The sequence below is a fragment of the Chiloscyllium punctatum genome, chromosome 48 (genome assembly GCF_047496795.1).
Source record: "Chiloscyllium punctatum isolate Juve2018m chromosome 48, sChiPun1.3, whole genome shotgun sequence".
In the NCBI taxonomy this organism is placed as follows: Eukaryota; Metazoa; Chordata; class Chondrichthyes; order Orectolobiformes; family Hemiscylliidae; genus Chiloscyllium; species Chiloscyllium punctatum.
In genome coordinates this window covers 61,470,328-61,485,900 of record NC_092786.1, presented here as the reverse complement: position 1 = coordinate 61,485,900, position 15,573 = coordinate 61,470,328, and the positions used below count along the sequence as shown (strand labels likewise).

Here is a 15,573-nt window from a genome sequence, read left to right as displayed (position 1 = left end):
GAATCCAACAGAGTTAGGATTGCCCACAGAATGGTTCCCCCCCACTAGTACATCATCCAGTTGCCCAGCTCTGTTGCCAAAAATTAAGCTCAGGACTAACCCTTCTCTTTTGTGTGACCTTCTGCATGCTGGCTTAAAAAGCTGTCCTCTATATATTTTACAAACTCCATTTCCTCTAAACCTTTCACACTATGACTACCCCATATGATGTTGGGGATGTTGAAATCCTATACTATCCTTACCCTTTAACTGTTACACTTACCTGAAATTTGCCTACATATGCTTTCAATACTGCAAACGAGACAAATGTAATCTTGAGAAAGTAAAATGTTTTAGTGGCGTGTTTTATTGATCTGCATGAGACTGCCATCCAGAGTCATTGCCTATGAAAGGTGGCAACATTCAGATACTATCCTAATTGAATCTGAAATAGAGATTTAATGAACATAGCATTTTACACAAAATTGTTTAGACATGGCATATGGAAATAAACCAAATGGTTGCAAAATTAAATGTTCCTTTTTACTACTTTTTGTGCCATCCCATGTTTTTCCCAAGCAGTAGAGTACTGATTAGTGACTAGCTCATGTGAGCTAAATGTTTGAATATTCATGCGTATTGCTGGAATTGCATTGTGTTTTCTGCCTAGATGTCTCTAGTGGATTTGGGGAAGAAACTATTAGAAGCTGCACGAGCAGGACAAGATGATGAGGTTCGCATCTTAATGTCCAATGGTGCTCCATTCACAACCGACTGGGTAGGTAGACTATCTGCACTTTATATTTCATGTGTTTTGAATACAGCATTCAGCATGGGAAAAGACCGTTTGGTGAAATTAGTCCATGCTGATTGTGTTCCCGAACTAAACCAGTCCCACTTGCCTGTATTTGACCCATATCCCTCTGAACCTTGCCCAATTATGTACCTGTTCAAATGTCTTTTAAATGTTGCAACTGTACCTGCATCGACCACTTCCTCTGGCAATTCATTCCACATATAAACCACTTTGTGTATTTAAAAAAAAAACTTGCTACTGAAACTTTTTAAAACTTTTTCTCCTCTCAACTTAAAAATATGCCCTCTGATTTTTGAACTCCCTCACCCTAGTAAAAGACGTTTTGTTATTCACCTTATCTATGTCCCTCATGATTTTATAAACCCCCTCAAGCTCCTACACTCCAGTTGAAAAGGTCCTAGCCTATCCAGCCTATTTTTGTTTTGATAATTCAGACCCTCTGTTCCAAGCACCACTCCTCCAGTAAATCTTTTTCTAGCCTCTCCAATTTAATAATATCCTTCCTCAGGGCAACTAGAACTGTACATAGGACTCCAAAAGTCCTCAACTCAGCGTGACATCCCAACTCCTATATTCAGTGGTTTGAGCCCACTCAAACACCTTCTTAACCACCCTGTTTACCAATGAGAGAGTTCAAAGAACTATGTACCTGATCCTTTAATTGTATAAGTCCTGCCCTTGGTCATTTTACCAAAATACAATACCTCACATTTTTCCCAAGTTAAACTTCATGTGCCACTTGGTCTAGTTGATCAAAATCCCTTTGGAGTCTTAGATAACCTTCTCACTGTAGACTATGCCACCAATTGTGGTGTCATCAGCAAACTTACTAACCATGCCTCCTAAATTTTCATCTAAATTATTTATATAAATGACAAACAATAGTGGAGCCAGCAACAATCCCTGCCGAACGCTGCTGTTCACACCTCCAATCTGAAAAACCACCCTCCAACGCCCAGATCTGACAGAGATTCACCTGCATGTTATATAATCTCCTCTATATCATTTGTTGCTCCCGATGTGGTCTCCTCTATATCAGGTAGTCCAAATGCAGACTCTGGGACCGGATCGTGGAGCATCTGCACTCTGCACACACTAACCAACCTGACCTTCTGATTGCCATCCGTTTTAATTCCCCTTCCCACTTGCCCAGCAACATGTCCATTCTTGGCTTCCTCCACTGTCAGAGTGAGGCCGAATGGAAATTGGAAGAACAACATCTAATATTTTACCGGGAAGATTACAGCCCAATTGCCTCAACATCAACTTCACCACCTTCAAAGTCCCCTTTTCCCCCAGCTTTATCGCATGTCTAGCCCCACCCTCCTCACTCACCTCCCTGACTTGTTCTAACCTTCTCATCTTCCTTCTCACCTATCCTCTCCAGCCTTCTCACTGACCAATCACGATAATCCCCTCCCTGAATCCACCCATCACCATCCCACCACCCCCCTATTTACTTGTGGGCTCCCCCCCTCTTCCCCAGCTGTGATGAAGGATTTTGGCCCAATCCGTTGATTATCCTGCTCCTCTGATGCTGTCTAACCTGCTGTGCTCTTCCAGCTTCACATCGATTGACTCTGACTTCCAGCATCTGCAGTCCTTACAGTCACCTGCTCCACCACCTCCTTCTGTCTCCTACTGTCAAGCCAATTTTGTATCCAATTAGCTGGCTCTCTCTGAATCCAATGTGATCTAACTAATGTTCTACCATGTGGAACCTTGTCAAAGGCTTTACTAAAGTCCATGTCACAAAATCTACTGCTCTATCCTCTTCAATCCTTTTGGTTACATTCTTAAAAAAAAACTCAATCAATTGCAGTTAATGGTAGGGTTCTTGGTCAGGTGGAGGAACAGAGGGATCTTGGGGTCTATGTACATAGATCTTTGAAGGTTGCCACTCAGGTGGATAGAGTTTGTAAGAAGGCCTATGGAGTATTATCGTTCATTAGCAGAGGGATTGAATTCAAGAGTCGTGAGGTGATGTTGCAGCTGTACAGGACTTTGGTTAGGCCACATTTGGAGTACTGTGTGCAGTTCTGGTCGCCTCACTTTAGGAAAGATGTGGAAGCTTTGGAGAGGGTGCAGAGAAGATTTACCAGGATGTTGCCTGGAATGGAGAGTAGGTCGTACGAGGATAGGTTGAGAGTTCTCGGCCTTTTCTCGTTGGAACGGCGAAGAATGAGGGGTGACTTGATAGAGGTTTATAAGATGATCAGAGGAATAGATAGAGTAGACAGTCAGAAACTTTTTCCCCGGGTACAACAGAGTGTTACAAGGGGACATAAATTTAAGGTGAAGGGTGGAAGGTATAGGGGAGATGTCAGGGGTGGGTTCTTTACCCAGAGAGTGGTGGGGGCATGGAATGCGCTGCCCGTGGGAGTGGTAGAGTCAGATTCATTGGCGACCTTTAAGCGGCATTTGGATAGGTACATGGATGGGTGCTTAATCTAGGATAGAAGTTCGGCACAACATCGTGGGCTGAAGGGCCTGTTCTGTGCTGTATTGTTCTATGTTCTATGTTCTATGTTCTAATTGCGAGTCACAATTTCCCATGCACAAAGCCGTGCTGACTATCCCTAACCAGTCCTTGCCCCTCCAAATGCATATAAATTCTGTTTCTCAGAATTCCCTCCAACAACTTGCCCACTACTGATGTAGACTCACAGATCTATAATTTCCAGACTTCTGTGTATGTTCTAGGATAGACTGGGACAACATCTCCATCCTAGGACAAGCCAAACAGAGACATGCATGAGAATTCCTAGAAACATGGCATTCCACTGGAACTCTACCAACAAATACATTGACTTGGATCCCATTTACCACCCCCTGAGAAAAAGAACAGGGAATGACATCACTATAGGAAATGACATCAACAACCCAAGGAAACCCAAATGTGTATATATAGAAAGCCGGAAACACCAGCAGTGCTTCGTCTGGAGGCTCACTGAAGATCTTACCTGGTATGGTGACAAAACGTCTGGAAACGAACCTTCCAGCTCAGCGAGCAAACCAAAATCCTGAAACACGTGCAGTTTAATTGTTCAGTTACCTCATTCTCTTACTTGCTCTTACCTGCCTTTTCTTCTCATTAGCTTTCTGACTTTAACTTCGGAAGCATCTTCATCAGTTTTTCTATTCTCACTTCTACTTAGGATTTCCCAGCTGAAATATAACCTCGTGGCTCTGAAATGCAATCCCCCTACCAATAAACGCCAAATACCATATGCCTTCTTAACAACCCTATCAACCTGGGTGGCAACTTTCAGGGATTTATGCACCTTGACACTGAGATCTCTCTGTTCATCTATACTGCCAAGAATTTTTCCATTAGCCCAGTACTCTGCATTCCTGTTACTTCATCCGAAGTGAACTACTTTACACTTTTCAGTATTAAACTCCATTTGCCACTTCTCAGCCAAGCTCTACATCTATCTATGTCCCTCTGTAACCCACAATATCCTTCAGCACTACATACAACTCTGCCTACCTTCGTGTCATCCACAAATTTACAAACTCATCCTTCTGCACCCATATCTGAATAATTTATAAAAATGACAAACAGCAGTGGCCCCAAAAGAGATCCTTGGGGCACACCACTGGTAACTGAGCTGCAGGATGAACATTTCCCATTAACCACCACCCCGTGTCTTCTTTCAGCCAGCCAATTTCTGATCCAAATTGCTAAATCACCTTCAACCCCGAAACTCCGTATTTTGTGCAATAGTCTACCATGTGGAACCTTATCAAATGTGTTACTGAAGTCCATATAAACCACATTAACCACTTTACCTTCATCCATCTGTTTTGTCACCTTCTCGAGGAACTCAAGGTTAGTGAGGCATGACCTACCCTTCACTAAACCGTGTTGACTATCCCTAATCAAATTATTTCTTTCCAGATGATTATAAATCCCATCTCTTGTAACCTTTTCCAACACCTTACCCATAGGTGAAGTAAGGCTCACTGGCCTATAATTACTAGGGTTGTCCTGACTCCCCTTCTTAAACAAGGGAACAGCATTTGCCATCCTCCAGTCTTCTGGCACTGCTCCTGTCGACAATGCTGACAAAAGATCAAAGCCAAAGGCTCTGCAATCTCCTCCCTGGCTTCACAGAGAATCCAAGGATAACTCCCATCTGGCCCAGGGGTCTTATCTATTTTGAGATCTTCCAAAATTGCTAAAACCTCTTTGTCAACCAAAATCCCATCTAATCTAGTAGTCTGTATCTCCATATTCTCACTAACATTGTCCTTTTCCAATGTGAATACTGACAAAAAGTATTCATTAAACCCTATGTCCTCAGATTCCACACACAACCTTTCACTACTATCTTTGATTGGCCCTAATCTTACTCTAGTCATTCTTTTGTTCCTGATATAGCCATAGAAGGCCTGAGGGTTTTCCTTGATCCTATGCTTCAACAACTTCTCACATCTCCTCCTGGCTCTTCTTAGCCCTCTCTTTAGATTATTTCTGGCTAACTTATAACTCTGAAACCCCCGAACTGAACCATTGTACCTCATCCTCACGTAGCGTTCTTCTTCCTCTTGACAAGAGCTTCAACTTCTTCAGTAAACCATGGCTTCCTTTCCCGACAACTCCCTCCCTGCCTGATAGGTATATACTTACTAAGGAGCCGCAGAGGCTGTTCCTTGAATAAGCTCCACATTTCAAGAGAGTGTCCATCCCCTGCAGTTTCCTTCCACATCCTATGCATCCTAAATCTGGCCTAATCGTCCCATAATTGCCTTTCCCCCAGTTATACCTCTTTCCATGTGGTATATACCTATACCTGTCCATTGCTATTGTAAACATAACTGAATTATGGTCACTATCACCAAAGTGCTCACCTACCTCCAATTCTAACATCTGGCTGGGTTCACTTCCCCAGTACCAAATCCATTATGGGATTGCCCCTTGTTGGCCTGTCTACATACTGTCAGAAAACCCTCCTGCATACATTGAACAAAAACTTACCCATCTAAACTACTTGAACTACAGTATTACCTGTCAATATTGGGGAAGTTATGCTTCATGTTCTCAATAAAATAATTTTTCTGTAATAAATTCATAAATGCTGTAGAATATCAGACATTTGGCGGAATCTGCAGGAGAGAAAGTTAACTTTTGGAGTCCAATATGACTCTTCACAACTGAATGGGGCTGGAAAATGTGTTTTTGTTTTAATATACTGTTGAGAGAGGGGAGGAGCAAGTGGAACAGATGATGTGTACCCAGTGGAAAAGACCAAGCATATGCTAATGGTAGTAAAGGAAAGGTACCAACAACAATCCCTTTTGTCTTTTGTTCTGGGCTCCCTCCCTAGTGTACACTGTAGTAAGGTATTTGTGATTAGTCAGGTGGACAGGTAAGTGGCAGAGAGTAGCGAGGGTATGGAATGCCCTGCCTGCAACAGTAGTAGACTTGGCAACTTTAAGGGCATTTAAGTAGTCATTGGATAAATTTCTGGGTGATAATGGAATAGTGTCAGTTAGATGGGCTTCAGATTGGTTTCGCAAGTCGATGCAACATCAAGGGCTGAAGGGTCTGTCCTGCACAGTAGTATTCTTTGTTCTATTAAATAGATTTAAATCTAGTGAAATGAAGTGAGTTATTTGGGAAAATTAAGCAATGCAATGAAATACATAATGTGAGAATATTAAGGTGTATTTGCGATCTCAGAAGGTAGCAGGATAGGCCAATAAGATGGTTAAGTGAACATATGGAATCCTTTCCTTTCTTTAGCTGACGTATAGCCTATCCGAGCAGGGAGATTATGCTGATACTCTATCAGTCACTAGTTAGGCCACAACTGCATGTAGTTCCTGTCTGTTTTCATTCATTCAAGGCTTCTGGGCTTCACTGGCTGAGCTAACCTACACATCCCTGAACACTGTGTAATTTAGCATGGCCAATTTAGCTAACCTGCGCATCTTTGGATTGTGGGAGGAAACCGGAACACCTGGAGGAAACCTACGCAGACCCTGGGAGAATCTGCAAACTCTACACAGACAGTTTTCCCCCTCCCCACCCCCCCCATGTGAGAATCGAACCCAGGTTCCTGGCACTGAGACAACCGTTGCTAACCACTGAGCCACCGTGCCGGCCCAATGGACTAGGGTTATTCCCATTGAAACAGAAGAGGTGGGAGGTTTGATTTGAGGTATAGGTTAGAGAGGATGGGAAGGGCATGCTTAGCTTATTAAAGGCATTAATGACCAGGGGCATAGATTTGAAGTAATTTAGTAGAAGAATTGGAGGGGAGATGGGGAAAAAGTACTTTTTTTTTGAGTGGTAGGGCTCTGGAACTCCTGCCTCTACTACCTTTTATAAGTAAGAAGTCCCCAACTCATTGCAAAGTTGTCTGAAAATGCACCCTCAGTGTTGAGTGGTATGTAAGAATTGTGGTTTTCTCTTATTTCTTAGTGGTAAACTTGAAGCAGCATTAAAATCTATAATTTATGAAATAATATAGCATTTTCATACTTTTATAGATTGCTCATATTTAGTGATTTTGGGTAATGTTAAGGCGTCTGAAATTGAAACGTTGAATGCAAGGGTTAATAGACCATAGATATTGTAAATATTCAATCAGTTGACTATTGTGGATGTTCAGTATTAAATAAGGCCTCTTGTGTGAAATTGAAATTTTCATACATCTTTTGAGAATCTTGGTTTCATTTTACTTAAGATACTGAATCATTTAATCTCATCTACAAATTTGTTGCTCTAACTGAAAGTGATGGGGGTGTTGCCATTCTTTTATTGGGTTGTTTTATATTTTCGGATTTACAGCTGGGAACATCACCTCTTCACCTGGCAGCCCAATATGGCCACTATTCCACAGCAGAAGTGCTGCTTCGAGCTGGAGTGAGTCGGGATGCAAGGACCAAAGTGGACAGAACGCCTCTGCATATGGCAGCATCGGAGGGCCATACCAACATTGTAGAAGTGCTTGTTAAGGTAATGTTAGAAAATTAATGAACAATGTCAACCTTGGCTTGGTGTTATAACTTCTGTCCATTACTTCTATTCCACCCTATAAAGACATTAACACATAATTTCCTGCTCCTTTTTGTTGTGCTGAGAGAGTGCTGAATTGTTGAAAGTGCAGCATTGTGGGTGAGACATTGGTGGAGGCTCCACCAGTCATCTCCGATTATATAAAAAGTCTCATTCTGCTATTTGGGAAGAACCCCCCTCCCCAACTCTTTATATGAGCAGGAGTAGGCCATCTGGCCCCTCAAAACTGCTGTGCTATTCAATAAGATTTTGGCTGCTCTTTTTCATGGACTTTGCTCTACTTACCCACCCACTCACCACAAGCCTTAATTCCTTTACTGAGCGCCTCATCTTCCGCCTAGGAACCCTCCAACCACAAGGGATGAATGCAGATTTCTCCAGCTTTCTCATTCCTTCCCCCACCTTATCTCAGTCCCAACCCTCGGACTCACACCACTTTCCTAACCTGCAATCTTCTTCCCGACCTCTCCGCCCCCACCCCCTCTCCGGCCTATCACCCTCACCTTAACCTCCTTCCATATTGTATTCCCTACGCCCCTCCCCCAAGTCCCTCCTCCCTACCTTTTATCTTAGCCTGCTTGGCACACTTTCCTCATCCCTGAAGAAGGGCTCATGCCCAAAACGTCGATTCCCCTGCTCCTTGGATGCTGCCTGACCTCCTGCGCTTTTCCAGCAACACATTTTCAGCTCTGATCTCCAGCATCTGCAGTCCTCCCTTTCTCTTATTCCTTTTATTTGACAAAATCTATCTCTCCTTGCCTTGAATACATTCATTGAGGTAGCCTCAACTGCTTCACTGGTCAGAGAATTGCACAGATTCACAACCCTTTAGGTGAAGAAGTTCCTCCTCAACTCAGTCTTAAATCTGCTCCCCTTTATTTTGAGGCTATGCCCCCTAGTTCTAGTTTCACCCGTCACTAAGAACAAAGCCCCTGCTTCTACCTTATCTATTCCCTTCATAGTTTTACAAAGATCTCCCCTCATTCTTCTTAATTCCAATCAGTCTACTCCATCTCTTCTCATAAGCCAACACTCTCTCAACTTAGAAGCAACTTAGTGAACCCCCTCCAGTGCTAGTGCATCCTTTCACATGTAAGGAGACCAAAATTGTAAACAGTATAGCGGGTGTGGCCTCACCAGCACCATATAAAGTTGTCGCATATCATAGGAGCAAATCGCTACAGGCCTGGAATCTGTACTGAAAACAAACTGCTGGAAATCACAGTGGGTCAGGTCACATCCACGGAGAGAGAATAAGTGCTGTTTCTTCATCAGAGCTCTAATTTTCAGCGTTTTTTAGTTTCAGTGCAGCATTTCCTCCCTGCTTTTTTTTAAACTCCATCCCTTCGCATTGAAGGACAATATTCCATTTCCCATCCTGATAACGTGCTACATCTGCAAACCAACCTTTTTGTGATTTGTGCGCAAAGATGTCCCGGGTCAGTCTTCACCAAGCTGATATTTTCCCTTCATTCGATCTTCTTGTAAAAAATAATCAAGTGGGGATGAGATGCTCAGATAGTAGAACAATGCTCTGTGCAAATTGATTGCTACTTTTCCTTCATTACAACAGGAATTAGCCATCAAAGCGCTGAATTTTCTGAAGTTATTTGGATATCCTGAGGTTAAGCAAGGCATGATAGAATTGCAGATTTTAAATTATTTGAACATAACCGCATTGTGAGTAAACTTAACTTCATTGACTGAACCAGGTTTCAACAGTATTTCCTTTACTTTATAACATAAGATCCAGTGTCACTGCCATTTACTGAACTGCCTCCCAAGTTTGATATTCACACTTGGGACCAGAAGTGACCTGGACTCCATACTTGGGATGTGATCTAATATATGTATAATTGAGAATGATTGATTGATTTCATCCCATCTCTCAGAATGTTTGTGTTATTTATAGTTTAATTCTGGAGATTTCTATCTGGAGTGCTTAAGCAGCCAAACCAGATTTTATATTTAATGACTTGCAGTGAATTTTTAAAATCTGTCAAATTGCTGTTCATGGTGATCTGGTGAAGGTGGTTCATCCAAGGAAGTCACTTAGCACTTAATCCCCATTATAAGTAGAACAAATTATTGTGGTTATGTTATAGCATTCATTTTTTCACTATGTAGTTTGGCATTTTTAAAGTTTTTTTTTTGTTTAGTTGTGTACTGTATTTTAAAATGGACTTGACTCTTGATAAATAGATTATTAAACTTTTTTGACTCTATGTAGTGGGCTGTCACTTTGAATTTGATTATGTGACATAATGATTACCTCTTTGGCCATTTTGGGCTGGAATTACTTTAGTCTAGACTGCTTCCTTCTAATTAAGCACCTCCATAATAAGACCCTCGCTGTTCAATGCTTCAGCATTCTGGTCTTTCTTGTAACTTAACACTAAGAAAATTGGCATTGAGAGTAGGATCAGTGTCATAGTAGCTTGTGACATGCTCCACCCTGAAGGAACACTGAATAATGAGTACTCTACATTAGATGGAAATGCCTTCAGTGAGGAGTATCTACTCTGAAAAACTGGCAACCTAAGGAATACCTTGTTTTAAACAGGAAGAAACAAAGTAGTGCTAAACTTTTTATGGTACATTGTGCTCAGTCGGCCCTTCCTATTTGGCACCACAGTTACACCCAATGATGAAAATAGAGCTGGAACTATTACACAGAGATTCCATTATTTTGTTCAAGCTAACAAAATTGTCAGAGGATACAGCAGGATACAGATTGCAGTTTTGGGCAGAGAAATGGCAGATGGAGTTTAATCCAGACAAATGCGAGATGAAGCATTTTGGAAGATCAAATTCAGATGCAACTTATACAATAAATGGCAGAACCCTTAGGAGCATTGACATCAGGGTAGCTTCCTAGACCCAACCATCTTCAGCTGCTTCATCAGTGACCTTCCCTCCACCATGAGGCCATTAGTGAGGATGTTCACTGATTATTGTGCAATGTTCAGCACCTTTTGTGATTTCTCAGATACTGAAGCAGCCCAAGTTCAAATGCAACAAGATCTGGACAATGTCCAGGCTTGGGCTGACAAGTGGAATGTAACATTTTGTGCCAAGCAATGACCATCAGCAATAAGAGACACTCTTACCATCGCTGAATCCCCAACTATCAACATCCTGGGGGTTATCATTAACCAGGAGCTCAACTGAATGCAGCGGCATACAAGAGTTGGTCAGGGGCTAAAAATACTGCAGTGATATCTCCTCTCCTGACTCCCAAAGCCTGTCCACCATCTATGAGGGACAAGTCAGATATATGATGGAATACTCCCCACTTGCCTTGATGAATGTAGCGCTAACAACACTCCAGAAGCTTGACCCTATCCAGGGCAAAGCAGCCTGCTTTGCTGGCACCACTTCCACAAGCATCCACTCCCTCCACCATCGATTTTCAGTAGCAGCAGTGTGCACTATCCATAAGGTACACTGCATAAATTCACAAAAGATCCTTAGCCAGCATCAGAGAGCTTTTGCGATAGGATTAAGGAAAACCCTAAGGCATTCTATACTTATGTGAAGAACAAGAGGATGGCCAGAGTGAGTTTAGGGTCGATAGTGGGTGGAATTTGTCTGAAGTCAGAGGAAGTGGAAGAAGTCCTTAATGAATACTTTGTTTCAGTATTCATTACCGAGAGGGAACTTGACATTTCTTCTGAAGACCGCGTGAAACAAACTGATATGCTAAAACAGGTTAGGAAGGAGGATGCATTGAAAACTTTGAAAAACATGAGGAAAGATAAACCCTGGGCCAGACAGGATATACCAAAGGTTACTACAGGAAGCAAGGGGAAGAGATTGTTGCACCTTTGGCGATGATCTTTGCATGCTCACTGTCCACTGGAGTAGTGCCAGATGACTGGAGGGTGGCAAATGTTATTCCCTTGTTCAAGAAAGGGAATAGGGACAATCCTGGGAATAACAGACCAGTCAGTCTTATGTCTGTGGTGGGTAAGGTATTGGAGAAGATTCTGGGAGATGGGATTTATAATTATCTGGAACACCACAGTTTGATTAGAGATAGTCAGCATGGCTTTGTGAGGGGAAGATCATACCTCATAAACCTTATTGAATTCTTTGAGGATGTAACAAAATGTGTTGATGAAGGTAGAGCAGTGGATGTGTTTTACATGGATTTTAGCAAGGTGTTTGATAAGGTTCCCCATGGTAGACTCATTCAAAAAGTAAGGAGGCATGAGATACAGGAAAACCTGTCTGTCTGGATACAGAATTGGCTGCCCCAAAGAATTCAGAGGGTGATAGTAGATGGAAAGTATTCTATCTGGAGATCAGTGACCAGTGGTGCTCCGCAGGGATTGGTTCTGGGATCTCTGCTCTTCATGATTTTTATAATTAACTTGGATGAGGAAGTGGAAGGGAGGGCAGTATGTTTTGCTGATGACACAGATTGGTGGAGTGGTTGGTGGTATGGGGGGGCTGTTGTGGGTTGCAACGGGACATTTACAGGATGCAGCACTGGGCTAATAAGTGGCAGATGGTGTTCCACCTGGAAAAGTGTGAAGTCATTCACTTTAGAAGGTCGAATTTGAATGCAGAATTAAAAGGTTAAAAGCAAGATTCTTGGCAGTGTGGAGGAGCAGAGAGATCTTGATGTTCGTAGAGCATTACAGTGCATACAGGCCTTTGGGCCCTCGATGGTTCCACAGGTTGGCACAACAATCTAAAGCCTAACTATTCTACACTATTCCATTTTCAATTGTACACACTCAGCACATTCCAATCTGTCAAAGCCCTTGAAGCTGTGGCAGTCCCAGGCTATTTTTGGAAAATAAAAATCCCCTACCATTATAACCCTGTGTTCTTACAGACAACTGAAATACCCTTACAAATTTGCTTCTCAATTTCCTGCTAACCACTGCACGGTCTATAGTACAATCCCAATAAGGTGATCATCCTTTCATGCTGAGGGTATCTATGGAAGGCGCTACTAATAGATCCCTCACAGCTGCCAGTCAGGTTAATGGGGTTGTTAAGAAAGCTTATGGTGTTGGCTTTCATTAGCAGGGGGATTGAGTTTAAGCTGCAAGGTTATACTGCAGCTCTGTAGAGCTCTGGTTAGACTACACTTGGCATAATGTGTTCCATTCTGGGTGCCTCATTACAGGAAAGATACGGAGGCTTTAGAAAGGGTGCAGAGGACATGTCCCAAGATCCTGCCTGGACTGGAGGGCATGTCCTCTGAAGAAAGGTTGAGGGAGCGAAGGCCTTTCTCATTAGAGCAAAGAAGGATGAGAGGTGACTTGATAGAGATGTATGAGATGATGAATAGCGTAGATAGAGTGGATAGTCAGAGCCTTTTTCCCATGGCATAAATGTCTATCATTAAGCAGCAGCAGTGAGGGTGAGAATTGGGGGTTGCTGGGAAGGCAAGTTTCCCTCTAAAAGGATTTAGCTCGAGAGTCAGCAGCTCCGTTTCTAGCAGCGATGGGAGTGGTGAGGGTGAGGAGCTGAGTGGGAGCAATCGAATTGTGACTGGGAAAGTGAGTGAACCCGAGACCCTTCCTCCTCCTCTAAACAAAAAAAAGACTTGTGTTGATTATAGTGAGATTTTTTAAAATTTCTTTTTTTATAGTGTGATGGATAAAACCTTTTTTTTCTCATTTTATCTATTATTTGATATTATAGTTGGACAAAGTTAAGCTTAAGAATAAAAATGGTAGGAGATCTCAGACCTGTGATATGCTCCTCTTGCTCAATGTGGGAGCTCAGGAACACAGCTGCTGTCCCTGATTCCTTCATGTAAAGGAATTGTGTCCAGCTGCAGCTCTTGTTAGATCACATGATGGCTGTGGAGTGATGGACTCACTTTTGAAGCATCTGCAATGCTGAGGTCGTGGATAGCATGTTTAGAGAATTGGTCACACTACAGATTAGGATTGCCGAGGGAGAAAGGGAATGGGTGACCAAAAGGCAGAGAAAGGGAAGGAAGGCAGTGCAGGTGTCCCCTGTGATCATCTCTCCAAAACAGGCATACCATTCTGGGTACTGTTTGGGGAGATGGCTCACCAGGGGAAGGCAGCAGTAGCCAGGTTCATGGCACTGTGGCTGGCTCTGCTGTACAGAAGGGTGGGAAAAAGAATGGAAGGGCTATAGACATAGGGGATTCGATTGCAAGGGGAATAGATAGGCAGTTCAATGGTCGAAAATGAGACTTCCAAATGGTATGTTGCCTCCCAGGTGCATAGTTAGGGATCTCTCCGATCGGCTGCAGGATATTCTGCAGGAGGAGCGTGAACAGCCAGTTGTTGTGGTGCATATAGGCACCGATGATGTAGGTAAAAAACTAGATGAGGTCCTCCAAGCAGAATGTAGGGAGTTAGGTTAAAAGGTAGGACCTCAGAGATAGTAATCTCAGGATTGCTACCAGTGCCATGAGTTAATTAGTAGAAATAAAAGAATAGGCAGGATGAATGCGTGGCTTGACAGATGGTGCAGGAGGGAGGGGTTCAGACGTTTGGGACATTGGGACCATTCTGGGGGAGGTGGGACTATTACAAATTGGACGGTCTATACCTGGGCCGGACTGGAGCCAATATTCTAGGGGATGCTTTTGCTAATGCTGTTGGGGAGGCTTGAAAACAATGTGGTAGGGGGATGGGAACCAAATGAGGAGGTTAATGGACAGTAAACAGGTAGTAACTGAAGCTTGTAAGAAACTAGATAATGAAGTCTGTGAGACACAGGGGAAGAGTAGGCAGGGAACAGATGATGAATACAAAGGGACTTATAGAAAGATGTAGGAGCAACACAGTGGTGGCCAACATAGCAAAATCCGGCAGGAGCTGGGGAATGTGTATTGGGAGCAGTTGTTTGAGGGTATATTTGATATTTGGGAGGCTTTTAAAGAGGTTGATTAGATTGCAGCACAGACATGTCCCTGTGCAAATGAGGGATCGAAATGGCAAGATTAGGGAACCATAGATGACAGGTGAAATTGTGAGTCTCGCTAAGAGGAAAAAGATAGTGTACACTAAGGTCTAGGCGACTGAAAATAGATGAAACTTTGGAAGAATATTGGGAATGTAGGATCAATTTGAAATGAGGAATTGAGAGGGCAAAAAAGGGGTCATGAAATATCTTTAGCAAACAGGGTTAAGGAAAATATATGAATAAAATACTTTCAGATAAGGTGCAAGAGGGTAACTAGAGAAAGGGTTGGCCCACTCAAGGACAAAGGAGGAAAGTTATGTGTGGAGTACGAAAATGGGTGAGATTCTTTAATGAGTACTTCACAGAGAAGAGGGCCATGACACATGTTGAGATTAGGGATCGATGTTTGATTACTCTCTGTCAAGTCGGCATAAGGTGGGAGGAAGTGTTGGGTATTCAAAAAGACATTAAAGTCTTCAGGTCCGACTGGATCTACCCCAGGTTACTGAGGGAAGTGAGACGGAAAACAGCTGGGGCCTTACCAGATATCCTTGAACACTGGTGAGGTCCCAGAGGACTGGAAAATTGCTAATGGTGTCCCCTTGTTTAAGGACAGTAGCACGGATAATCCAGGTAATTATAGACCAGTGAGCCTGATGTCAGTGGTCGGGAGGCTACTGCTGAATATACTAAGGGATAGGATATATACCCATTTGCAAGAAAATTGGCTTATCTGTGATAGGCAGCATGGTTTTGTGCATAGAAGGTCATGTCTTACAAATGTTATATGGAATTCTTTTGAAGAGGTGACAAAGGTGATTGAGGGCTGGGCTGTAGA

At 42.8% G+C, this 15,573-nt stretch overlaps 1 protein-coding gene across 8 annotated transcripts in view; it reads left to right on the top strand.

Moving 5' to 3' along the window:
• The window catches only part of gabpb1 (GA binding protein transcription factor subunit beta 1), an 86,674-nt gene that overhangs the window by 15,886 nt on the left and 55,215 nt on the right, over positions 1 to 15,573 (top strand). For all 8 annotated transcript variants that reach the window (XM_072565431.1, XM_072565429.1, XM_072565427.1 and 5 more), the window contains 2 exons: positions 650 to 757; positions 7,599 to 7,766. In XM_072565431.1, coding sequence (XP_072421532.1) covers positions 650 to 757; positions 7,599 to 7,766 — 276 coding nt within the window. The remainder of the gene's footprint in view (positions 1 to 649; positions 758 to 7,598; positions 7,767 to 15,573) is intronic.